The sequence below is a fragment of the Carassius gibelio genome, chromosome B5 (genome assembly GCF_023724105.1).
Source record: "Carassius gibelio isolate Cgi1373 ecotype wild population from Czech Republic chromosome B5, carGib1.2-hapl.c, whole genome shotgun sequence".
Lineage (NCBI taxonomy): Eukaryota > Metazoa > Chordata > Actinopteri > Cypriniformes > Cyprinidae > Carassius > Carassius gibelio.
The window spans coordinates 1,480,738-1,506,681 of record NC_068400.1 but is presented as its reverse complement, the minus strand read 5'-3'; the positions used below and the strand labels follow the sequence as shown (position 1 = coordinate 1,506,681).

General features: G+C 38.8%; 1 protein-coding gene and 2 long non-coding RNA genes across 3 annotated transcripts; 1 reads left to right on the top strand and 2 right to left on the bottom strand.

Moving 5' to 3' along the window:
• The first annotated feature begins 177 nt into the window (after positions 1-177).
• Positions 178-25,944, top strand: LOC127957451 (uncharacterized). Its single transcript, XM_052555987.1, has 10 exons — positions 178-183; positions 818-919; positions 9,358-9,459; positions 12,294-12,560; positions 13,711-13,827; positions 14,069-16,667; positions 16,866-16,907; positions 16,997-17,104; positions 19,958-20,071; positions 23,873-25,944. Exons 1-10 carry the CDS (start codon positions 178-180, stop codon positions 24,085-24,087), a joined length of 3,672 nt encoding a protein of 1,223 aa, XP_052411947.1. The 3' UTR covers positions 24,088-25,944.
• LOC127958523 (uncharacterized) lies at positions 20,885-21,882 on the bottom strand. Its single transcript, XR_008154046.1, has 3 exons — positions 21,443-21,882; positions 21,196-21,308; positions 20,885-21,067 (listed from the first exon to the last, which is right to left on the bottom strand). It is a non-coding gene; the product is annotated as an uncharacterized LOC127958523 (long non-coding RNA).
• Positions 22,565-23,837, bottom strand: LOC127958522 (uncharacterized). The gene is made up of 3 exons (XR_008154045.1): positions 23,544-23,837; positions 22,903-23,070; positions 22,565-22,761 (listed from the first exon to the last, which is right to left on the bottom strand). It is a non-coding gene; the product is annotated as an uncharacterized LOC127958522 (long non-coding RNA).

Below are 25,944 nucleotides of genomic sequence, written 5' to 3'. Positions count from 1 at the left end.
AGAAAGCTGTGAATTGGTTGTTCCTGGTTGTTGTTTTACATGTGCACTTCTAAATAACAATGTATGTTCATTGATTAGATATACTGCAGTGTAAATAAAATTTTACTCATCATATTTTCGTCAGCATTATGAAGATTATGGAATATTTGGGGATTTGGAGGAGCTAATTGTTATAACATGCAAGTTTTTCTTTCTTTTTGCTCCGAACAAAAAAAAAACGGAAAAAAAAACACTTAACTACAGCACTTAAGACATTTGACAAAATCACACACACAAATGGAAAAAAAAAAGATATTAAAAATGACAAGGCGCTTGACGTCACGTAGCTTCTCACGCGAGAAGGGGGGCGACGAAAGTGTCGCGCTTCTTATCACACGTCTTTGGTCACGGCAAGGTACGCGACGATTGACACGATGATTGCTTAGTTTGCAAATCAAATGCATAAACCACACCCCATAAGAGAGAGACAGAGTGACAGAAACAGAGAGTGCGAGAGATCGTGCGCGCGAGAGAGAGAGTCATAGAGAGAGAGAGAGAGAGCCCCAGCCGCACGCTCACAGTCTTCAAACAACACAAGCACTGTCTTGCTCTCTCTCCCTCGCGCATATTAATCACTTGAGACGATAGTGTTGATTTTTAAATCATTTAAAATGAGAATGTGTACTCACCCCATTTTTGTTTGTAAGAAAAACATTTATTCGATTTCATATCGCAATATATATCGCAGAAAAATAAAATATCGCAATGTCATTTTTTCCCAATACCGTGCAGCCCTACTTCATACAGTTCTAAGTGTCTTCTTGTCTGTCTATTTCAGGTGAAAGGCCTTCAGACTCCAGCCGCAGCATTAGAGAATGAGACCAGCCCTGTTCCTCAGATGCTAAATGATGAACCAAACCCAGATCAGACCTGCACACAGGTAAAAGTACATTCAAACACATTCATCTATGCTGACATGTATGTGGTGGTGTTCTACTACTAAAGTGGCTTTATATTGGCTGTTAAAAGCCAGATAATGTCACACACACACCGGCATGTTTCCAGTCATGTTCTTATGGGGTCCTTCCATCTTCCAAATACATTTGTTTCTCTAGTCTCTCCTTTACACACTCATATGTCTGTAGTCTGTCCCATGTGGGGCCCTTCCGTCCAGTTCTTACTGTAATTGTTTTTAATGCACTATGGCAACACCTGACATGGCCTCAACTGTGATTTTAACATTCGTAATTGTATACTGTATCTGAGCTGTTAGATGTTTCAAAGCAATATTTTGATTTGATCCACTGCAAACTCCTGGAATAGACGTGAGCTGCTTTTTAGTCCATGCTCTCAGTTGAGAGTGTGCATGCGCGCGAGCGAGAGAGAGCGCAAGAGAGAGCGCAAGAGAGAGCGAGTGAGAGAGAGACTTTGACTTTGAGGTCTTCTTTAATAATTCAATAAAACAAAAGACCTATATTTTTTAAATTCAAAAACCTTCAAACATACATATATTTACAATTTTCACATACATAAAAACAAAAAAAGAGAATAATTAAAAAAAAAAAAAAAAAAAAAAAAAAAAAAAAATATATATATAAAAAAAATATATATATATAAAAACCTTAAACACTCAAAAATTAAACACTAAATCTCCCTGATCATCAGCTTCACATAAAAAACCATCAACACCCCACACATGAAAAAAACAATTGACATTATTAATGAGGCTATAAAAAGCATATTCCATAATTAATCTTTTCTTTATAAACCCTCTCATCATCAGAATAGCATCCACATTTTCCCTCCCTTCTACTTTATTTTTCCTTGTACACCAGATTGCCAACTTTGCTGCACCATATAAGAAATTTAATAAAACAACTTTAGATTTTTTTTGTTTTAAATATTTAGGACCAAAAATAAACAATTCTTGATTAAAATTTCCTGTAAACTGTACACTCCAGCTTTCCATTAAGCCCAAAATTTGATCCAAACGTGGACATTCAATAAAAATATGGAAAACAGTTTCAGACACCCCACAAAAAGGACAACCCTCATCATCTGAACCATTAAGGAGTGCTTTGTGTCTGTTTGTAGCTAAAATCCCATGTACAACTCTCCACTGAAGATCACCCACCCTCTTTTCAATGGGTCTTTTGTACAGGGACCGCCAACTACCTTTCGGGGAAGAGCCTGATTCAAACACGGTTGTCCATTTAATATCTCTTACAGTTTTGAGATGCTGATAATTAATGGTTTTCACACATGCTCTGTAAAGTGTTTGTCTGTTCAAAATACTAAAATGATTCAGTTCTGGTGTGTCCAAGGACAGTAATTTTCTGTCATCTTCTTGCCAGTCTTCTTTTTTTATGGATACATGCAATTCAGGAAACCAAGCTTTCCCTCCATCAATGCAATTCTCCACATGAGAAACTTTCATAAAATCCCTTATTGGAGCAGGGAAGACCTCCTCAAGATCATGTAACAACTTCTCAATTATGCGTTCAGACCTGAATCCCAGCATACATGTCAAAACCTCTGCAGGTATCCAGTTCAGTCCCCTTCGAAGATGGCATATTTTGGAGACTCCTACCTTCAAGATTGCCGACCTAACAGTGGCAGAACACAGCAACTCAACAGAGATAAGTGGATTGAAAAACAGAGGCTCTTCATATACCCAGTGATTGGATTCATCCCATTCTCTTGAAAAGGATAACGTCTGCCAAGCTTGCAACACACCTTGATAGAATATTGTCAATCCTTCTGAAACTATTCCTTCAAGGGACATGACAAATAATTGCTTATCCAGACCCATTCTTCTATTTTTCCGCAACAGAGCACATGCAACATCCATCCACTGCTGATGCTGATAGTACAAAAGACGCTGGGCTACTTGCAAACGGAAAACAGCAATCCTAGAAAAAATGTCAATTAGTCCTTGTCCTCCCTCATGAACTGGAAGATAGAGGATGGCAGCTTTTAGCCAGTGCTGTCCTGACCAGAAAAACTTAACAAGATTCTTTTGAATGTCTTCAATTATGTTTCTTGGAGGATCCAAAACCATCAACTTATGCCAAAGGGTGGAAGCAATAAGATTATTAGCTATCAGGACTCTTCCCCTATAGGATAACTGGGGTAGCAGCCATTTCCATTTAGACAACTTAGCAAGCACTCCCTCTACTAATCCTTCCCAATTTTTCATCCTATATTCCTCTTTTCCAAGATATACTCCTAAGAATTTAATACCTGTCTTCCCCCACTTTACATTTTCCGGGAGTTCAGGTAAAGGGCTTCTTTCAGAGCCACACCATAGAGCCTCTGTTTTTTCCCAATTTAGTTTGGCTGATGAAGCCCCTTCATAAATCTTTAAAGCTTCCTTTAAAACTTGAACATCATATTTATTTCTGACCATAACAGTTATATCATCTGCATAGGCTGAGAGCTTAATAGCTTCAGCTTCTGGCCTCTCACTTACTAAAATACCTGTTAATTTAGTTCTTAATAAATTAAGTAGAGGCTCTATTGCCAAAGCATATAGCTGACCAGACATAGGGCACCCTTGTCTTATCCCTCTTTTCATTAGAATTGGTACACTTAAACCTCCTCCAATTTTAACCATACTTACAGCGTCGGTATATAATATTCTTATCCATGATAAAAAATGTTCTCTAAACCCATAACACTCAAGAATCTTGAAAAGGTAATTATGGTCCACACGATCAAAAGCTTTCTCCTGATCTAGAGAAAGCACACCAAAATCAACATTGTATATTCTTGCATAATCCATAATATCTCTCATTAAAAACAAATTATCATAAATAGACCTTTTGGGTATACAATATGTTTGGTCTTTCTGTATTAACACATCAAGAACACATTTAAGTCTGTTTGCCAAACACTTTGATAAAATTTTATAATCAGAACATAAAACAGCAACTGGTCTCCAATTTTTTAGCAAACAAAGATCACCCTTCTTTGGAATCAGAGAGAGCACTGCTCGTTGACAACTTTTCGGTAGAACCTTTGCTTTGTAACTTTCCTGTAAAACTTGTAAAAAGTCTCTTCCAATTATCCCCCAAAAAGTTTTGTAAAATTCTGCTGGAATTCCATCGATTCCTGGTGCACGACCAGATGAGAGTTGATTCACTGCCTTTGTAACTTCCTCAAACGTCAGATCAGAGTCTAAGTTCTTTGCATTTCCTTCATCCAGCGTAGGTAAGTTATTAAAAAGTTCATCTGCAACAACGTTTCCGGTGCATTCTTTAGCATATAAGTCCACATAGAAATCAACAGCCAGTCTCCTCATTTCCAAAGGATCTGAGGTCAGATTCCCATCAGGTGTACGTAATGCATGCATATAATTAGTAGTATGATTAAACTTCTTATTCAAGTTGAAAAAATATTTTGTAGGAGCATCCATATCCTGTAAGGATACAAAATGTGAACTAACAAGAGCACTTTTAACTCTTTTATTTAACATATTACTTAACTCTTGTCTCCTCTGACTAAGATCTTCTCTTAGATTCATAACATTTTGATCAATTAACATATTCTGAATCTTTGAAATATCATTCTCCAATTTTTTTATTTCATATTTAATTTTACAGGAAGTGTGTGCCACAAACTGTTGACAGAAAAGCTTAATCTGAGTTTTTCCTATCTCCCACTACTGAAGAAGATTATCATAATCATTTTTTGCCTCAACCCAACAATTCCAAAACAATTTAAAATTCTCATAGAAATTTACATCTTGAATTAATTTAATATCAAAACGCCAATAAAAGAACTGTGGTTTTGTTTCTGATAAAATAACATTCACAGTAATAAGCTGATGATCAGAGATAATACATGGTGTGATATAAGCCCCTATAACTCTATTACACTGATTATTATGTAAATAAAATCGATCTAAACGTGCTGCACTAATTCTACCTACTGCTGCTTTAATCCAACTATATTGCCTAACATTTTTATTTTTTTCTCTCCACACATCTACTAACCCTAACTGAGTAATCATTGCTTTTAAAACTTTAGCAGAAGCAGGATGTGGTTCTTCTCCATTCCTATCAATAACAAAGTCAAGGGTGCAATTAAAGTCTCCACCAATTATTAAAAAATCCTCTTGTGAAAGGGATACAAGAGTATTTTTTAGCATCTCAAAAAGCTTAATTCTGTCCTTACCAATATTTGGTGCATAAATATTAACAAAGACAAAACTTCTCTCTTTTATTTTAGCTTTAATTAAAAGGAGCCGCCCATTTTCTAATTCATTAATAGATAAAATTCTTACATTTAAATCAGCAGAAAACAATATTGCCACACCTGCACTTAAATTTGTTCCATGACTAAGAACAAATTTACCATCAGACCACAAACCCCAATCTACCTCATTATTTACATCGCTGTGTGTTTCTTGTAGAAACATCACATTAATCTCTTTTAGTTTTATACTTTCTTTTAGTAATAACCATTTATTTCTATCCCTTATCCCATTTACATTAAGAGACCCAACTCTTAGGACATCCATAATAAGATAGGAAAAGGAAAAAAACAGTAGTATGAGAAGAAAACCAAAACAAAGACTGAGACCCATTGTGCACTTATTTTAGTCTACACTTCACTGCCCGGCGTTTCGCCCTGACCGGTTTTGCTCCTTGCCTAATTGCGGTTAAGTATTTTTTTAACCTAAACCTTTTCTGCTGAGATAACACTTCTAGGCTACATTCTTGTCTAACTTTCATAACAGATAACACAAATTTATCTAAATCTGGAAAAAACTTACCAATTTCAACTTTTTTACCCTTTGTCTCGTCCAAGAATGCATTAATCTGCTCAACCGAATACAAATCACTCCCACAATTAGCCACATCAAAGTCAGCACATGAATCATCATCTCTACAGCTTTCTACCATCGTTTCTGACAAATCATCAAATTCTTCACTTTGCCCATCATGTGTCTCATTTTCCTGGATCATTTGTTCTGGATCACCACAAACATCTCCCTTACTAACAACATCGCTACAACTTGGAAGCTCAGCATCATTCACAATACTATCAGAAGCACTTTGCCTTACCTCAGTGATAGTACCTGCCTTTTCAGGTTGTAGCGGTGTATTCTCCGTCGCAATCTGTGGCCTATTGACTGGGCCTTCAGACGAGCCTTCCTCTTCATGATTACGCGCTTTGTGCGGACAAGTGAACCGTTTGTGACCAAAATCCCCGCACTCAAAGCACCGTAAAGTCTCCGTACTAGCATACACCAGGGCCGTGCACAGACCTTTTGAGGGGCATGTGCTGAAACTGAAAAAGGGCACCCCCTCCCTTTTTTATATCAAGATTATTTAATAAGCCTGCATAAAAGGAAGACATGGTCACATCTTCATGACAAATTCAATTAACACAAAATAATAGTCTCAAAAGCTTTAGATTTATTCATGATTAATAACAACCATAATAATAATATTAGATAATTAGATAATATAAATAAACAGGGTTTTAAGGGCTTCTTTAAACCTAATTACAACAGCTCTTGTGTACTCCCTCTTTTTTTAAATTGCATTTATAGAGAAAAAAAATACTTGAATCATACATAAACATGTTAACCAAATAATTAGCTTATAAAACCAAACAGAAACCAAAATCTTTTTTTATTGAACTTTTTGCACTTTTTTATGAACTTTGCAAAGAAAAAAAATTATATATATTCTCATTTTTAGCTATTCTGTTTGGTTTTATAAGCTAATTTGTATTATTTGGTTAACATGATTATGAATGACATTGAGAAGAGGGGAAGGTGAGCAATGAGTCAAGTATTTTTGACAAACTTTTTTGAAATATAATTTAAGTAATTATGTCCAACTCAATTCCAGATTATAAGAAACTATAACCATACCGTTACTATAACATATCCAACATGTATCCGCCTACCTGGCAAAAATTTGATACTGTGGTGGACCAGGGATGTTGGTCTCTTGAAGGTCTCTTATTCACTACACTTTCCCTAAAATAAGCCAGCAATGAAAAAATAAATAAAAACAGTGTGAAAAGTACAGTTGCAGTGAAAAGCATTTCTGAAGGATCACGTGACACTGAAGAGTACTGAACTGGAATGATGCTGAAAATTCAGCTGTGATCACAAAAATAAATTACATTTTAAAATATATTCAAATAGAAAACAGTTATTTAAAATTGTAAAAATATTACACAATATTACTGTTTTTGCTGTATTTTGGATCAAATAAATGAAGCCTTGGAATGAATCATTAATTACATTCTGCATGATAAAATATAAAGATTTCACAGTGATCTGTAAAAAAAAAAATTAGTTACTACTACATTACTGTAGTAAAACCATGTTTTACTACATTTTATACATGTGAGGAAGAGCGGAGAGTATACCATAACATGATTAGCCTCAATGTTAATAAATTAAGTGTATCAGCAATCATAAATCAAAACAGAAATTTCTTAGAAAAATATATGTTATCTAGGTGAAGGGGATCACTCGTCGCTTTATGTAAGTTCCAGTACGAAACACCGAGGGGCGCACCTGTTATGATTTTCCGATGGTAAAAACATTATATGTTGTTGTATTACTTATCAATATATCGTTTTTGACCAGCGAATGTGTGGAAATGTGATTTTCTTTTTTGGCCGTCACTAAAACGGCGACGGCGCCTGCCGCTGCCGGGATCACATTACATTTTCATCTAACGTTACAGGTTACAAACTAGATTTGTAGCTATATAGACGGAGCGCTCAGTTTTTCCTGTGGTAAAATCGCATTTTATAAAAGATGAAATGCTACTGTATGCACGGGCTATTTAAGTGTTGGCTATGTAGGCTATTGGATGGCAAATGCTAGCCCTCTCTCTCTCAGGCGACGTCCCACATGTCTCAGTCAGTGAGTCAGTCAGACATCAAATAAATAAAATATGAGCCTTTATAGACCTAGTGTTTAGTAGTACTTACGCAAACAACAAGATATTTATTTACCCTTCGCAAAACTTTGTTCAGCTCAGCTGTTGTCTACTGTGCGGCTGCTGTGGAACTTCAGTTGATTCAATAGAGGGGGCAGAGTTATAAGCTTACTGACAGCTTAAAAAGGGCACTTCGGAGTGTAAGGGCAAAAAGGGCATGTGTTCTGCACAGGTTGAGCCCTACCTGTGCACGTGCCTGGCATACACCATATATGAACCTTCTCCATGAGATACCCGGAAAGACACATCGAGCGTTTTAGCGGGAGAGCTCAAAAACATGTAAACATGTCTTCTAAAAGATAGCACATGTTTAAGTGCAGCGTTCTTACAACCCAACGAAATTTCTTTTACAGCACCGGCAATTTTGCAGAATCTAGTCAGCTCTTTAACGATACTCTCATTACCAACGAACGGGGGTACGTTAGATATGATAATTTTAGTTGCCGGTGCGGACAATGGTGTAATAGGCACGTACGTTTCATTGATCCATATTCCGCTTTCAATCAAGGTTTTCACCTGATTTTCATTTTTTAAAAAAACGACTACTGCCTTATTCATTCTTGAAGCCGAGCTAATATTTTCATGACCAACTTTGGCTCCGACGGCAAGGAGAACATCCTCAATAGACGTGTTCGCCTCCGGTGTACACCTGAAGCCATTCCGGAGGGTGAGAGGCGACGCTACCCCCGCAGGGGTGGACGTCATGTTGCCTCACACTCGCACCCCACACGAAATAACAATAAAACCTTCCCTAAAAAAAGTGTTTTGAAAGGTGAAAGAAAATGGAAAAAAAATAATAATAAATAAATAAATAAGAAAAACGAAAAAGCAATTATATAGCTTAAAGGAAACTGAAAAATGCCAGACGCTCTCACACACGTGTCTCTCACACACGCACTCGTTCCCAGCATCCACTCCGATAGAGGGAGAGAGAGAGAGAGAGAGAGAGAGCGAAAGAGAGCGAGAGAGAGAGAGAGAGCGAAAGAGAGCGAGTGAGAGAGAGAGAGCTTGCGCGATAGAGTGTGCGTGCGTGAGAGAGAGAGTGTGCATGCGCGTGCGATAGAGAGAGCGCGAGAGAGAGACAGTGTGACAGAAACAGAGAGTGCGAGAGATCGTGCAAGAGAGCCCCGGCCGCACGCTCACAGTCTTCAAACAACACAAGCACTGTCTTGCTCTCTCTCCCTCGCGCATATTAATCACTTGAGACGATAGTGTTGATTTTTAAATCATTTAAAATGAGAATGTGTACTCACCCCATTTTTGTTTGTAAGAAAAACATTTATTCGATTTCATATCGCAATATATATCGCAGAAAAATAAAATATTGCAATGTCATTTTTTCCCAATACCGTGCAGCCCTACTTCATACAGTTCTAAGTGTCTTCTTGTCTGTCTATTTCAGGTGAAAGGCCTTCAGACTCCAGCCGCAGCATTAGAGAATGAGACCAGCCCTGTTCCTCAGATGCTAAATGATGGACCAAACCCAGATCAGACCTGCACACAGGTAAAAGTACATTCAAACACATTCATCTATGCTGACATGTATGTGGTGGTGTTCTACTACTAAAGTGGCTTTATATTGGCTGTTAAAAGCCAGATAATGTCACACACACACCGGCATGTTTCCAGTCATGTTCTTATGGGGTCCTTCCATCTTCCAAATACATTTGTTTCTCTAGTCTCTCCTTTACACACTCATATGTCTGTAGTCTGTCCCATGTGGGGCCCTTCCGCCCAGTTCTTACTGTAATTGTTTTTAATGCACTATGGCAACACCTGACATGACCTCAACTGTGATTTTAACATTCGTAATTGTATACTGTATCTGAGCTGTTAGATGTTTTAAAGAATCTTTTTTTATTTGAATTTTGATTTTAAATATTTTGGTTTGATGCACTGAAATCCCCTGTAATGGTCAATTGGACCATGGATCAATGCTCATGGGGCTTTAAAGTAGTCAGGTAACCTTATTGGGTTATAATGGCCAGGTAATGTAACACACACTGGCATCTTTCCAGTCCCATTCTTGTGGGGCACCTTTTAATGCATTATGGTAACATCTGGGGAGAAAAAAGAAGAAAATCTGCATACTGGGTTAAAGCTCACAGTTACCTTTTTATTGACTAAATAACAAACGTTTCAATCCAAATGGTCTTCCTTAGGCAACTATATGATTGTATTGTAATACTAAAGTATCGCTGTACTCTTGATTTTAACATTTATAATTGTAGACTGTCTAAAAGGGCTGATGTTTATATTTCTGGATTTAGATTTTTAGTCAGACCATGCCATGTTTTTTTGGCCAACCTTTCTAATTCAATACTTAACCTCTTAAGCACAAATGCTATTTTGGGGATTTCCGTTTTTCATTTTCCTACCTAATTTTGAATGCTTCCCTATACTAATGCTACAGTGTAAGCTCAGAAAGTTTGGTATAATTTCAAAGGAAACCCTTTGAAATTACATAAAACACTGTTGAAATTGATAAAAATGACAATATATGCTGTCTGTGTTATAATAAATAGGGAAAAAAACAAGGCGCTTTTTTATTTTATTTGTGTAAACTGAAGTTTGAAATGGTATAACTCAGGCATTGAAGGGGCTGGCAACTTCAGACCAATTGCTTGTGATTCTTCCAACTGTCTGCTATTAGAGGAAAACAGAAATTTCTTTCTATCCTAATCTATGCAAAAGTTATTCTATTCCAACTGAAGGAAGGAATAATACCATTTTTGTATAAAATTTTTGTCTAAATAAGTATGAAGTCATCTTTTGCACACTTGCAGTATGGAATAATGTGATCTCTGTATATTATTTGACAGAAAACACTCAGAAGTTACATAAAAAGCTGCTGTTTGTGACAAATAGTATTATTTATGTTGTTTCACATATGATGAACCATCTCAATACAATGTGCTTTTTTTGTGTGTGGGTTTTCTGAAAGAGAATTGTCATATTACACGATAGCAGCATGCATAAAATTATAAAAAATATCTGGTCTATCACAATCTAAAATAGAATCCACAATCTCCAGATTCATATCGTTTCATTTATGTCTATTCTGCATCGTGTAGAGATTGAGAGACCTTGCCTGTCTCTTTCATATTTCATATTTTGATTTTTTATCAGCGTGTATTTTGGTTTCGGTTTCTATACAGTGTAAACAAGCTCCCCGAAGCTTTTGCGCGAACTTCGGAGCGTCAACAAACTAATTTGTTTATTCCCCCAGTACTGTACGGATTACTGTACATTCACTGAGATGCGGTCGAACACTGCACAGTTATGAAAATAAACATATTAGCTTATTGCTAGCGAAGCTTCCAAGCCTCAGAATAAAGAATCAAATGTATGAAAGCGAGTAGCACGCGTATAGGCTTACCAGATGCGCGTCCTGACCTCTCCACGGCGAAGTTGGCCACCCGTAACTTGTTTTATGAATATTATGCATTATAAATCCGAAGCGTCGGCCATTAGTAGTTTTTTCCTCGCGTGTCCTTTGTTTAGAAGCAGCCAAAGACTCAGTTTCCCAGACATCATTGCGTCTCCACAAGCGGAAAAGGAGTGGGCAGTCGCTGTCCAGTTCCAGCACCCCCGCGGTGCTGAATCACAGCTTCGATTGGAGGGAACGACTTGTGAATTGCACCTATCAGGACAAATAGCGCTTCACAAAAGAAAACAGACGTCTATAGCAGAAAAAAGGCATTTAGACCCGTCTATATGACTTGAAGATCTTTTCAATAATACAGCCATTGGAGCGCTTTTGCGCACTTGTACAAAACGCTTTATATCTCAGCAATGGAAGCACGCAGAAACGTAAAAATGGTCTTGTTTGAAAGAAGAGATTCTAATCTAAAAGATTATATCGAGTATATAGGTATGCGTGGCTGTTTGCGGCTGACTGAAGCGGTGCAAAATGTATAAATAATAAGGTGAGAAATTTTACATCGCGATTCTGTTGAAGATCATTCGATCTGTGATTGTCACACAATAAAATGATCTACATCATCAGATTCCTGAGAATGAGAGCTTTCTTGTGATATATGACTTGACTGTTTTGTGAAAAATATTTTAAATACACATTCTTACGAAAACGTATTCGCAATCGTTAGATGGAAATTTATGGGGGGGGGAAATATATTTCTTAGCTTAATTTGACTACTTTATGTATCATAAAACCCCAATTAATGGTATTCTTTGTAAAGAAAACACTCTAAGCTTTCAAATGAACCCATTTTTGGCCAAATGCCATATAAGGAAGGATATGCAAATGAGACACAAACATGTGGCATGCTATTTTCGGACCCGGTACCGGGTCTGCATGAATTTGTTTATTTTTAGGTATTTACTGTCCAAGGATTTTCACTGGTTGATTATCCATATAGTGATGAAACTGATGAGGATGGTATGGAAAACGAACCTCCCACCCCACACCTGGATGTCATTTTAGGGCAGAATGATATTGGCCCAGATGTTTCAAATCATTTGTACGATTCAGATGAAACTGTTGTGAAAGAAACTTGTGATGAGGCTTCTCCAAGCAACCATTCCAACAATCAATCGGATGATGAACTTGTTCCACCACTGAGACGCACAAAAAGCATTATGGTAAGCCCCAAAACACATTTTAACAATATAATTAACTTGTTTATGTGATAAATTTTGTGCCACTAGTAAGCAAATTTGAATAATTTTATATTTGAATGGGAATCATTCACTTTGAACCTGAATCGATTGTTTTGAACGATTGCTTTTAAAATCTGAATCTAAATGGACTCATTTGAAATTGAATATTGGATTGACATAAACACCTGCAGGAGTGATGTCCAGTGATCAGCGCTCAGGTGTGTGCTTAAAAAAAAAAAAAGATACAACGTGCCCAGTGGTGTAGGCTACTGGTCAGCCAGCATACCGGGAAAAACCCTGGTAGGCCGACGCTATCACTCCCAGACGCCGCAGCCGGTCTCTGTTGCCAAAATCCGGTCGAGTCCTCCTCCTCGCCTGGTGCATTAATTATCAATTAAATAGAGATCACCAACAATCAATCAGTAATCATTTATTAGAGAAGCTCAACTCTTCTTTTCTAAATGATTGCTGATTTTTAATTGATAGGGAGACATTTGTAAGGTGAGGAAGACACTTCGGTAAATTACTGACTAATCTCTCCCTCTCTCTTGAGTAGTTCCATGTCTATGGTAAATGGTAAATGGACTGCATTTATATAGCGCTTTCAACAGACCACATGGCCATCCAAAGCGCTTTACAAGTTGCCTCACATTCACCCATACACACTCATTCACACACCGACTGCAGTGTCAGCCATTCAAGGCTCCATCCAGCTCATCAGGAGCAGCTGGGGTTAGGTGTCTTGCTCAAGGACACCTCCACACTTGGTCAGGTGGAGCCGGGGATTGAACCACCAACCTTCCGGCTTGTAGACAACCTACATGAACCACTGAGCCACTGCCGCCGGGAATGGCACTATATCATTATGATGAATAATTTGCTGTGAAGTCATTAAATTTAAGAATCAAATGCATGAAAACTGAAACGTTACTCTTTTTTTAATAATGTTGTCAACGTTTACCCCACCTGGAAGGCAGTTTGGACATGGGCCTCAGCAGGTGGATGGAGGGGTAATATTGGTCAATAATTTTCATAGGTGTCTAGCTCACCTGACAACCTCTGAATGGTCTCCCTATCAAGTAAAAATACAGCAATCATACAGCAAAATATCTCCATGTCTCCATTTTTGCAGATGGATAGAGTACAAGATTTTACCCACAGTCTCTATGATAGTGACAGCCCAGAGGAGACTACTTTTTTTAAGCCTGAAAGGGATTCACAGAAGCTGAGAAGAAGGTCTTGCCGTCCCGTAAGTCTTTTTTTTTGGGGGGGGTTTCACAATCAACTTTTCATGATTGTGAAAATGTCTGTTGCTCTTGCTAGTGAGTCTGATGGGGATTCTTATAATTTGTAAATTTACTTGTACTGAAAATGGTCCATACAGATTTTTCTTCATTTAGTATCCTGAGCCTGTTCAATCAGTATATTCAGGTTTTTTATATTTAATGTTGCAAAAATAGTTATTAACAGATGTGTGTTTGTTTTTAAAGATTCAGATGAATCTCATGGAATCGGATGACTCAAACTTAGGTAGCGAAGAGGAGTATATTCCAAATCCCATAGATGAAAGCACAGAAAGTGATAGCAGTATGGAATTAACCCTGGGAAAGGAAAAAAAGAACAAAGGTGCATCATCCAGTCAGAGCAAGTTTAAGCCCAGAGAGAGAAGTAGATCCTCCCGAGAGAGTAGAAGCGAGTCCTCCAGACAGAGCAAGTCTAAGCCCAGGGAAAGTGGAAGTAGATCCTCCCGAGAGAGTAGAAGCGAGTCCTCCAGACAGAGCAAGTCTAAGCCCAGGGAAAGTGGAAGTAGATCCTCCAGAGAGAGTAGAAGCGAGTCCTCCAGACAGAGCAAGTCTAAGCCCAGGGAAAGTGGAAGTAGATCCTCCAGAGAGAGTGGAAGCGAGTCCTCCAGACAGAGCAAGTCTAAGCCCAGGGAAAGTGGAAGTAGATCCTCCAGAGAGAGTGGAAGCGAGTCCTCCAGACAGAGCAAGTCTAAGCCCAGGGAAAGTGGAAGTAGATCCTCCAGAGAGAGTGGAAGCGAGTCCTCCAGACAGAGCAAGTCTAAGCCCAGGGAAAGTGGAAGTAGATCCTCCAGAGAGAGTGGAAGCGAGTCCTCCAGACAGAGCAAGTCTAAGCCCAGGGAAAGTGGAAGTAGATCCTCCAGAGAGAGTGGAAGCGAGTCCTCCAGACAGAGCAAGTCTAAGCCCAGGGAAAGTGGAAGTAGATCCTCTAGTCATAGCCAATTTGACTTTAGCCAGAGAAGACTTTTGGAAAGATGTCATGATCCCACACAAAGATTTCCAAATAGCAGAGTTGATGGGAATGAAAAGGAAATCGCAACATATTCTGAAAACAACGTTTCAGTGCCCCTGGAAGAAGAGCAGTATATCATTGTCAGTCCAACTTTAAAGAAAGATGATGGATCCAGAAGCTATAACAAGAAACATTTCTGCTTTTATTGCAGGAAGTTTGTCCAGAAAATGTCAAGACACTTGTGGCGTAAACACCAAGATGAATTGGATGTTGCGAAAGCATTCAGTTTTCCAAAAAACTCAAAGGAAAGAAAACTACAATTGGACTACATACGAAATAAGGGAAATTTCGAGCACAACAGTCATGTTTTGGAAACACAAAAAGGAAAACTAATCCCATGTAAACAACCAGGAAAAAAATCAGAGGGACATAAATTTGCACATTGCATTCACTGCTATGGGCTGTTCTCAAGAAGAGCGATGTGGCGGCATTTCAAGGTCTGCAGCTTCAAACCCGAAAGTACTAAACCAGGTAAAAATAGAGTTCAGGCATTGTGTGCTTTCGCTGAACCTTCTCCATCGGAATATACAGACGCGTATTGGAAGTTCTTGAGTGTAATGATTCAGGACAAGATTGCAGTTGCAATTAAAGGAGACAACTGCATCCTCAATTATGGTTTCAGGTTGTTCAAAAAGAATGAGAAGATAGTCAGTCAACACCAGTATATACGCCAAAAACTGAGAGAACTTGGCAGGCTTTTATTGGAAGCTAAAAAAATCACACATGTGAAGACCATTCAAGAACTCATCAAACCTGAACAGTACTCCCAGGTTGTCAGAGCTGCAAAGAACCTATCTGGATTCAGTGAGGAAACTGGCATATACCAATGTCCCTCTCTTGCACGCAAGGTAGGGCACAGCCTGCATTCGTTGGCTATGTTTATCAAGTCTGAAGGACTGAAAAAGAAAGATAAAGAAACCATTAAAGATGCTGAGGAGTTTGCACAGTTGTATTTAGAGAGTTGGAGGTTTGATATTGCAGGCCAGGCATTAACCCAGCTTAACCGGGCCAAATGGAATGCACCGCAACTTTTACCTCTTGCACAAGATATCCAAAGGCTACATTGCTATCTAGAAGAAAAACTGCAGCAACATCTCAAAGATTTAAAAGAACATCGTTCATCCACAAATTGGAAGGAACTTGCAAAAGTAACGCTGACTCAAGTTATGCTTTTTAATCGGCGGAGAGCAGGTGAAGTGTCCCGAATGCGCCTGTCTGCATACTTATCGAAGGACACATCAGAGGAACAGGGAGATGTAAATTTGGCCCTCACAGCGCTTGAGCAGAAGCTCTGCAGGCATTTTGTGCGAATAGCAATTGTTGGAAAAAGAGGAAGGAAGGTTCCTGTTCTTCTAACCCCATCAATGAGAGAATCACTTGATGCTCTTACTGAGAGCAGAGAAGAATGTGGGGTGCTGAAGGACAATGAATATCTGTTTGCATTGCCACAATCTGACCATTACCTCAGGGCTTGTGACTGCTTGAGGCAATTTGTCAGTGAATGTGCAGACATAAAAAATCCTCAAGCGCTAACATCAATTCAACTGAGGAAACATATTGCTACCCTGTCTACTGTTCTGAACCTTAAAACCACCGAGCTCGACCAGTTGGCAGACTTCCTTGGTCATAATATCGCTGTTCACAGGAAACACTACAGGCTCCCAGAAAGCACCCTACAATTAGCCAAAGTAAGTAAAGTCCTTCTGGCAATGGAACAAGGACGCCTAGGAGATTACAAAGGAAAGAGCCTCGATGAAATACAAGTCGATGTAAATGGTAATTAACTTTATATTCTTGAAGGCACAATATATGACATTTAGTCTTCCACATTCAGAAAACAACTATTTACCATGTAAAACATAGGGCAGTAATGGTGACGGGATGAGATATAATACTACTGTTGTATACTCTTGCAGATTGCCCATAGTTTCAGCTTTCCAAAATCATTTTTTTTTTTATCAATTATCATTTTAGAGACCATCGACATGGAGGGACCTTTAGCAGAGGACATTGAAGGTATGTGTATACAATGTTCCTAAATTGATTCTAAATGATCCGTTTTAGATATTTTGTGTATTGTATTCTTAAGTTATTTCCCTCTCCAGATGTCAGTATGCTAGGAGAAGATGGGTCAGATGATGAGGTCAGCATGTCATCCACGCAAGAATGTACCTCCACATCACAAAGTCAAAACCAGGGAGTGTCTGCCACCGGTGAGCTTGAACGCAATTCTTACCTTTCATGCATTTCACACAGCACATTGCAAAAATTTGAAAATCAACAACTCCACCTCCCTCCTTTGTCCCACCCACCTCTTTCTCCTGCAACTCTGTCAGGAGACCTGTCCGATGCAGAGGCTGCACAATCAGTCAAACACAACCCCAGTTTTAAAACTGAACACTGAGTCAGTACTGCCTGAAATTACAAGTAACATTAACTTTGAGGTTAGCATGAACCCACCTGTTGCTTATAGGTTGCTCTAATCTCTCGGCACGGACTTCATACAGGGATAGCACAGCTACTCCAACACGTCCCTGTCACTACAGAACATCTGGAATGTGCGCGATAAGGTCTGCAGACTTGGTCTGCTTCATGGCAGTAAACAGACTCCACGGTTGTCCGCATTGCTGAGCAGTGACCACACTTGCACTGCAAAGGGTTGCCGACCCTCTCCTCACTGTCAACTCCGTCCGGAGCCGCTGCAGCTCCCTCAACTTCTGCAAAAACAGGTCTCAACCCTCCTCCTCATCACTGGCTCAAACGCATATGCCATTGGGTTAGATGACATCAAATAAACTCGTACAGCCTTGTCTTTTTGACATGTTTCCTCCTCATCTGTGTACTCATACTCGACTCGCTGTAACTGTGTACTCGTACACAGTTGAGGAGGAAATATGTTTGAGTAGCCGTGCAATCCCTGCGTGAAGTCTGCTCTGTGAGATTGGAGCAACCTATAAACAGTAGGTGAGGGCACACTAACCTAAACGTTAATGCTATTTGTAAAGTCAGTAAAAACAGTTGCTTTCTGTCTGATGAAATCAGTTCATCTTATATTGTCCAACATACAATCTTTTCGCCGCACAGCTACTTCAGCAATAGTGGACTGCGTGGGACAGTCTGTTGTCCATACACTATATGAGGAAATATACTGCTTGAGGGCCACTATCCTTTAGGTCTTAGATGTTTCCCTGCTGCAGCACACCTGATTCATTGTGCAGAGCTTGGCAACAAGCTGTTTGATCTATTTAATTTGAATCAGGTGTGTTGAAGCAGCAAAACATCTCAGACCTGCAGAATAGGGGCCCTTGAGGACTGGAGTTGCCCATCCCTGGGCTAACATGACAACTAATATTTTCACATCACTAGTCACTTGAAAAGAATTTAGGACGATAGGAGACGGGATGAAATAAACTGTGTCTCTCTTTAAGAGACACAAATCCCATATACTGACTTCTTGTTAAGTGCCTTGAGATGGCATCTGTTGTGAATCGGCGCCATATAAATAAACTGAATTGAAAATTGAATTGAATATACTAAATTATTTATAAAATAAAACAACCACTGTACTGACGGCTATTACATATTTCATGTAGTGTATACTAGGGCTAAACGATATATCGTTATCGTACCTATATCTAGATATGAGCTTTCAAGATATTACTATCGAAAAAAGCAACGATATAGACGATATAGATTTCCCCTCTCCACACTCACTGTGTGCATACAACTCTGGCAGTCACAACAAACATCAGTTTTACGTGTGCCCTTGACTGCAGCGCTAAAGTCAGCGCGCACACACTAGGGACGTGGGAACTATATTGTGAGAGGGGGGACGGCGTTTCCATGGTGACGCGACATTGCTTGTCACATGACACACTGCAGCAAAAACAGCGCTGAATGAATGATGATATGCTTTTGTCATTTTTTCTTTTTTTATTCAGAATATTCACAAATGTGTTAGCTATGGCATGAAATATCTGATATTCCGATGGTCAAATACATGCAAGTGGAAGTATATTGTTGTTTAAACACCTTTATTACAATTGCGTTAGTTGAGCTGTATGCGCGATGGGCACCGCCGTGTTAGTTTGTGCCGCAGACGCAGTTCAGAGAATCGGATCTGTTTGATTTACAACCTCTATGTTTACAACACGTGAATTCATCCACTTCTCCCGAAATACTAAAAAAGTAAGTGGCTGGTGAACTGGGAATAGAATATGTAAACACTGAAGTTACTTACACAATGTGTCTCTGATATGAATAAAACGTGTCCAATTATAATGGAAAGGATTATTATTACCTCTTCCATAGACATCAGTGTGTATTTTAAAAACTCTAAATGTATTGTTTTTTTAGTACTTATGTGAATTTATATGTTTGAAACCGAAAATAAACAGTATGTGGTTGAAAACACTGAAAAGTTGTGATATATGACAGCTCTGAGCGCGCCTGTCTCAGTTGATTATGTGATGCACTTGATCGTACGCTCCAGGAACCAGCCTAGACTGATTACACCTGTGTGATCATATGTGCGAAAGGCTTAAAAACAACAATTTTTGAAATGTAGGCTTAAATCAAACACATTTTAATTCAGATTATATATATATATATATATATATATATATATATACACATACATACACACACACATACACACACACACACACACTGGGGCTCAAAAGTTTGGGCACCCTTTGCAGAATCTGTGAAAATGAGTAATTTTCAAAAAATAAGAGTTCCCCTGTTCCAACGTCTATGCACACTGTACAGAGACGGCGGATAAATTAGAAAGAAAGAAAATGAGTGCGGGAGATAATGCGGCCGGTGGCAGTGCAGAATATGACTTGGTTCCAAAACATAAATCATCTTCCATAATTTGGAAGTATTTTGGTTTCAGAAAAGACGATGTAAACCAGAGTGACGTGTTGTGCAGGTCGTGCTTAGCAAAATAACACGTAGTCATATCGTATTGTATCGAGATATCTGGCAGGATAATCGAGATATGAAATTTTGTCCATATCTTTCAGCCCTAGTGTATACTACAATAAAGTTATTTCTTTGTCCAGATGTCAGTATGCCAAGAGAAGAGGGGTCAGAAGATGAGGTCAGCATGTCATCCCTGCAAGAATGTTCCTCCACATCACAAGTCCAAAACCGAAGTGTGTCTGCAAAAAAGAGAGGTAAGCTTTGGGGCTTGCACTCTCTTTTGGGCCAGAGCTGCTCATTTATTTTTAAGGGCTTTTACTTTGCTTCCTTGACTCAACACTTGAAATATGTCTGTCCCTCCTTATTGTCTGGTGCCACAAGCCTGACAGTGGCTTGAAAGAAGCTGTTGCAGGAAGAGACCTTGTGAGCCTGCATTGTCGCAGGTTTTAGGGTTGGGGAAAGACTGGCATCATCACCTTTATATCAATAAGAAGTCTGTTGTATTTAAAAAAAAAAAAAAAAAAATCTTTAACACTTTATGGAGTTACTCAGGGAAAAATGCTTGCATTTCCTCCAACAACAGACGTGTACAGAGACCAGTTGAAAAACTCAAACCTCCACATGCAGCTGACTTTATTCAATGACCTTTTAAAAGTGCCTTATAAATAGAAAATATTATCATTATTATTGTTTTTATTATTATTATTATTATTATTATTTTGTGAAATGCAAGAAAGAATAAAATTGCTTTAAGTGAGAGAGTCTGTGTTTATACTCGAGTTTAGGGTAAAAGCATCCTGTTGCAGTTTCTTTTACAGAATTATAATGTAATGCCGTCAGAAGTACAATGAGCCACTGCAAACCACTCAGTTTAATAAATACAACACGCAAAGAAAAAGAATGCAATCAAAACAGTTAACTATAAAGTTAAAAAGCAAAACTAAACAGAATGCATCTGAGCAGGCACTCCTTCGTTGCTTTCTGCCTTTCGTTAACCTGTTGCAGCTCTTCCTTCAGCCAGTTGTTGGTCGTTCTCAGGGTGGTTTTGGCAAAAGAGAGAGCACGGGGCTTGGAGAAGCTGGCAGCACAGGGGGGCTGGGGTTTTTCCACCGATTCATGCACTCTTTCAGCAATGAGACCCAAACATCCGTAGACTCGTGATCACTCTGGCCAATCACAAGAGAGTACATCCACTTAGCTGCGTTTGCGTAGCTGGGTAGCACGTCAGGTCCGAAGAGGTGCCCATCAAGCTGCATAATTAAGGATTAATTTGCTTTTTTTTTTTTTTACCAAACCAGTGTATAAAATGAATTATAATCTCAGTCATGTTATTATGAAGAGTTGTTTATTCCATCAAATAAGAACTTTATTTATTTACATTGTTAACAGTGCAATGTCTGCAGTGTTCTCTCACTCTCCACTGAAATCTGTGTGCTCAGCGTGAAGTCCACCTTTACTTATAGTGGTAATCCCAGAAATGGTTCCTGTCCTCTGAAAAACAGAGGCATTTTCAGTGTTGTGTCCACCAGATTAGAATATAAAGAACAAATGTATCAATTTCTGTACATCTCAAATACCAGTCTGATTTATCACAAGCAAGGTAAATGGCACAAATAGATCATTACCGTAATGAGAGAGGAAGCCAGCTGTGCTTCGAACTTTCTCATGTTCAGTATCTCCTTCTTTGGCATTCTGAGAGCATAGGCTGTGCTGCTTGTAGAGGAGCCAGGCGTTGACTACAGCAAGGGTGATTGTGTGCCAGAAGATGTACATGTACCACCGCCAGGATTTCAGTGCATACTTGTGTTTTGCTGTAAATGAGTCCAACAAATCCACACCTCCCATGTATTTATTGTAGATGCCCACAATGGAAGCCTTTCTAACGTCAATGTAGGTTTTGGCGGCTTTGTCCCAGTGTTGAATCTCCTGAACAGGTTCTGGTCCAGCGAAGGATGACACAAGTGTCACCGCCCTGTTGTTGTACCATTTTTACTGCACAGATGTTGTTTCCCCTCCACTCTGTGGTCAAAGCTTCCTCTGCCCTTCTTCTTCAAGCTCTTCACATGTAAATATTACAGTTAGATGGGTAGATGCACTTGCCTGGCCTTTCCCACATAATGGATTCCTTGCTCAAGGAGCTTCACTACCAGTGGAACGGAGGTGAAGTAATTATCTGCCTAGATCTTGTTGTGTTGACCCTTTGGAAATGTGGAGGCAAGCTTCATTACAACATCACCTGACAATTCACCTGTCATCACCTGACACCCTGAGATTCCAGCTTTCACCCATACTTTAAAGCCTCATGAGCGTAGATTACCTTGCATATACTTCTTGATGCTGCTGAACTTCCCGTTGAAGGGTATCATCATCTTGTCCATGGAATGTGCTCTTCTGGTACCACCTGCAGGCAGTTTTCTCTGAGTGAATCAAGCCGTGGTCTGAGTTTCCAGAGTTTGTCCCTCTTTTCAGTCTCTGGCATGGTTAAATTGTTTACAAAATGTAATGTTCCATCCTCAGGTACATACCCAATGCTGCCTGTATTTCTTTTGTATTAGTGTTGACTGATCTTTCGTCATTTTGAATGCTGTACTCATTCGTATTTGTTGCCAGAGCTTGAACCAAATCTTCTGACACAAACTTTTGGAAGTATTGCAGTGGTGTGTGGAGGGAGGTGACATCATCTGTGAGAGCTTGACCAGAGAAATCAGTGACGTCTGTCATATGGCTTGATGTATTTATTTGATTGCCCGGGCTCAATATTCACATTAGCTGGACAATCGGTAGGTTCTTGGTTTTCTTTGTCCACATGAGACATCAATATCTGATTCTTCATCACTTGCATCAGTGTCGTCAAAATCGATGTCCACATCACTTTCTCCTTTTTGGATGATGGCCATTAACATTGTGCACATTGTACCGAGGATTTCTCCTTGCTGGTGGCATTCTGAAATGAAAAGATAAAATTTGAGACAAATGTACATTCTATAAACAAATAGCACACATGCCTCATTATGACGTGTTCACACTTTGGACTGAAGCAGCCTATTCACACATCTCACCGGTCACACTATACCTAATGGCTCACCTATAGTAGACTGTGATTGTAATCCTTACAGGAATGCATTCAGCATCCAGTTTACAACAAAATCTAACAGTGATGAACATTTACACCTGTGCCAGAACAAAGCACCAGGAGCATCCCGCACAACTTGGAGGATTGGCCAGGTGTGGCCAGGTGTCTCTTGCAAAAGACCTGGTTAAATAAAGGTTATAGGCCTAATGATAATAAGCACTTTGAATATAAATTGATAAGAACATTTTGTTTATCAGTAGACTAAGAAAGGGCAGATTTGCACAAACAGAATGTTTTTGTTAGAAAGTCATGCAGAATATGATAGCAAATTATAATGTTTAGATATGGAAATAAATCTTTTAACTTTAGTCTCTAATACAGTATAGAATATGTAATCCGATATAAAGCTAAAGGGTATAAAGCTTAAATCATGTATAATTTGTTGTGAATATTTTCATTTAAGTTCCCCTCAAGATGTTCCTCTTAAATACAGGGCAATTATGACTGCCACTCTCATCCAACATTGTAATATTGCAACATTTATAAAACAAACTCCAAACAAAATGTAGGGTATATTTTCAACATTTACTGTATATGTCCTTGTTATAGACACTGTAATAAACAGAAAAAATTATTCCAAGCATTTTACTTACTTGAAGATGAATCCAGTCCAGTAAATCAAAGGGATGTTGCTTCATCAGAAAGTTGTAAGATGTGCCACTTCTTGACTTAAGGGTGGGCTTTGTATACAAATCCTGGATCCAATTACATGGTGGGAATAAAATGTAGGACCCACAGATCATATTGATGTGGTTGTATAAACAAACAAACAATAAAAAAAAAGATAAAAGGGGTTTTGGGGAGTAACCACAAATGTTGTAATACTGAAACAGTGGGTCTTACGGGGTTAAGTAAGATTAAAATTTATTCATAAAAGAAAACCTACAATGTTTTTATTTGTTTTTTTTTTTTGCCTAAATAGGAAAACAAACGGCCGTCAAAAGAAGCTGGACCCCAGACGAGTGTGCTGCAGTGGACACACATTTGAGGAGATTTATTGTAATGAATCAAGTTCCTGGTAAAGAAGAGTGTCAGCGCTGTATTACTGCAGAACCTCAAGCTCTCAGAAACAGGGACTGGAAAGCAGTTAAATATTATGTTAAAAATCGCATTACAGCCCTGAGAAGAAAAGTCTAGTGTACCTAATGGAACTGAGGTAAAACCAAAACATTAGAGGTAGGATCTTAAAATGTTTTGTATTTGGTTGTGTTCTGTTGTAACCTTGTTGTTGTTGTTGTTGTTGTAGGGGTTTGCTCAGGTTTTATGGCTGTCCAGTGGCCTACAAATATACAGTTATACAATATACAGTTCTTATTTAATTAAATTTTTTATTTGATGGATGTAGGATGGATGTTGGATGGATATTGAATAGATGTTTGATGGATGGATGGATGTTGGATGGAAGTTCGAGAGCTGGGTGGATGTAGGATAGATGATGGATGAATGTTGGATGGATGTAGGGTAGATGATGGCTGGATGGATGTTGGATGGATGTAGGGTAGATGATGGATGGATGGATGTTGGATGGATGTAGGGTAGATGTTTGATGGATGGATGTTGGATGGATGTAGGGTAGATGTTGGATGGATGGATGTAGGGTAGATGATGGCTGGATGGATGTAGGGTAGATGTTGGATGGATGGATGTAGGGTAGATGATGGCTTGATGGATGGATGTTGAACAGATGTTGGATATATGGATGGATCTTGAATAGATGTTGGACATATGGATGGATGGATGGATGGATGTTGGATGGATGTTCGAGAGCTGGGTGGATGTAGGATAGATGATGGATGTTGGATGGATGAATGTCGGATGAATGTAGGGTAGATGATGGATGGATGGATGTAGGGTAGATGTTGGATGGATGGATGGATGTTGGATGGATGTAGGGTAGATGATGGCTGGATGGATGTTGGATGGATGTAAGGTAGATGTTGGATGGATGGATGTTGGATGGATGTAGGATGGATGTAGGGTAGATGATGGCTGGATGGATGTTGGATGGATGTAGGGTAGATGTTGGATGGATGGATGTTGAATGGATGTAGGGTAGATGATGGCTTGATGGATGGATGTTGAACAGATGTTGGATATATGGATGGATGTTGGATGTGTGGATGTTGGATGGATATTGATATATTCTTATTTATTTTAATGCATTTATTTATTTTAGGGCCTAAACACTGAAAGTGTGTGGGGCATATGTTAAATATTTCAAAGGATTTTTCATTTCTTTAAATATCTCTGTATCATTATTTCAAAATTTGAGGCTTCACTGGAAAGAACAACTTGTGTTAACATGACATTATGGATGCAGTCCAATATAACATATAATTTCAATGCCTATATAAGAGAAACTGTTGGGTTTACATAAAAGTTCAGGCTGATGTTGTTCAAACATTGAGTGCAGATTGTACAAACCTAGACATTAAATTAATAATTTGTTTTAATCATTTCATAAAAAGTTTATTGACTGACAACTGTGTGGCATAAACTTTGTCATTACAATAAAATTGGTCATTTCAGTTTTGTTATAAAACTGTCTTTGAAGCCGTATGTCTTGTAATCTGTAAAGGCAGATGGAAAGTTTCACATATATACATAGTTACTCATTACAAAAATAACTATTTTAGTCCAAAATAAGGGAACTGGGAGTAATAATAAAGGCTGTTGTCAGCAGCTGCAGATAGTGACCTTGGGCCCCATTAACATATAAAAACTTGGTATATATGTGTGTATGTGGGCGGACCTCTCAAGTCGGCAATCCTAGAAACGTTCCCCACAAGGGGCCAAATACCTTTTTCGACAAAACTTTAGAAATTTATCAAATTGAAGTGATATTAATGATTGAGATTTTTTTTTAGATCTAATGTTGTTTTTATAGCAGTGTAGGACCACTGGAAAGGGTGGATCCCACAACGCATAAAAAAACTGGTGGGCCCCATGAGTGGGCCTGCGCAAGAATGTGTGTGTGTGTGTGTGTGTGATTGG

What these genes read in the sequence shown, in the direction of transcription:
- LOC127957451 (XM_052555987.1), top strand. An exon ending in AATACAAGTCGATGTAAATG is followed by an intron (nt 16,668 to 16,865) that starts GTAATTAACTTT and finishes TTATCATTTTAG; the next exon opens with AGACCATCGACATGGAGGGA. An exon ending in CCAGGGAGTGTCTGCCACCG is followed by an intron (nt 17,105 to 19,957) that starts GTGAGCTTGAAC and finishes TTCTTTGTCCAG; the next exon opens with ATGTCAGTATGCCAAGAGAA.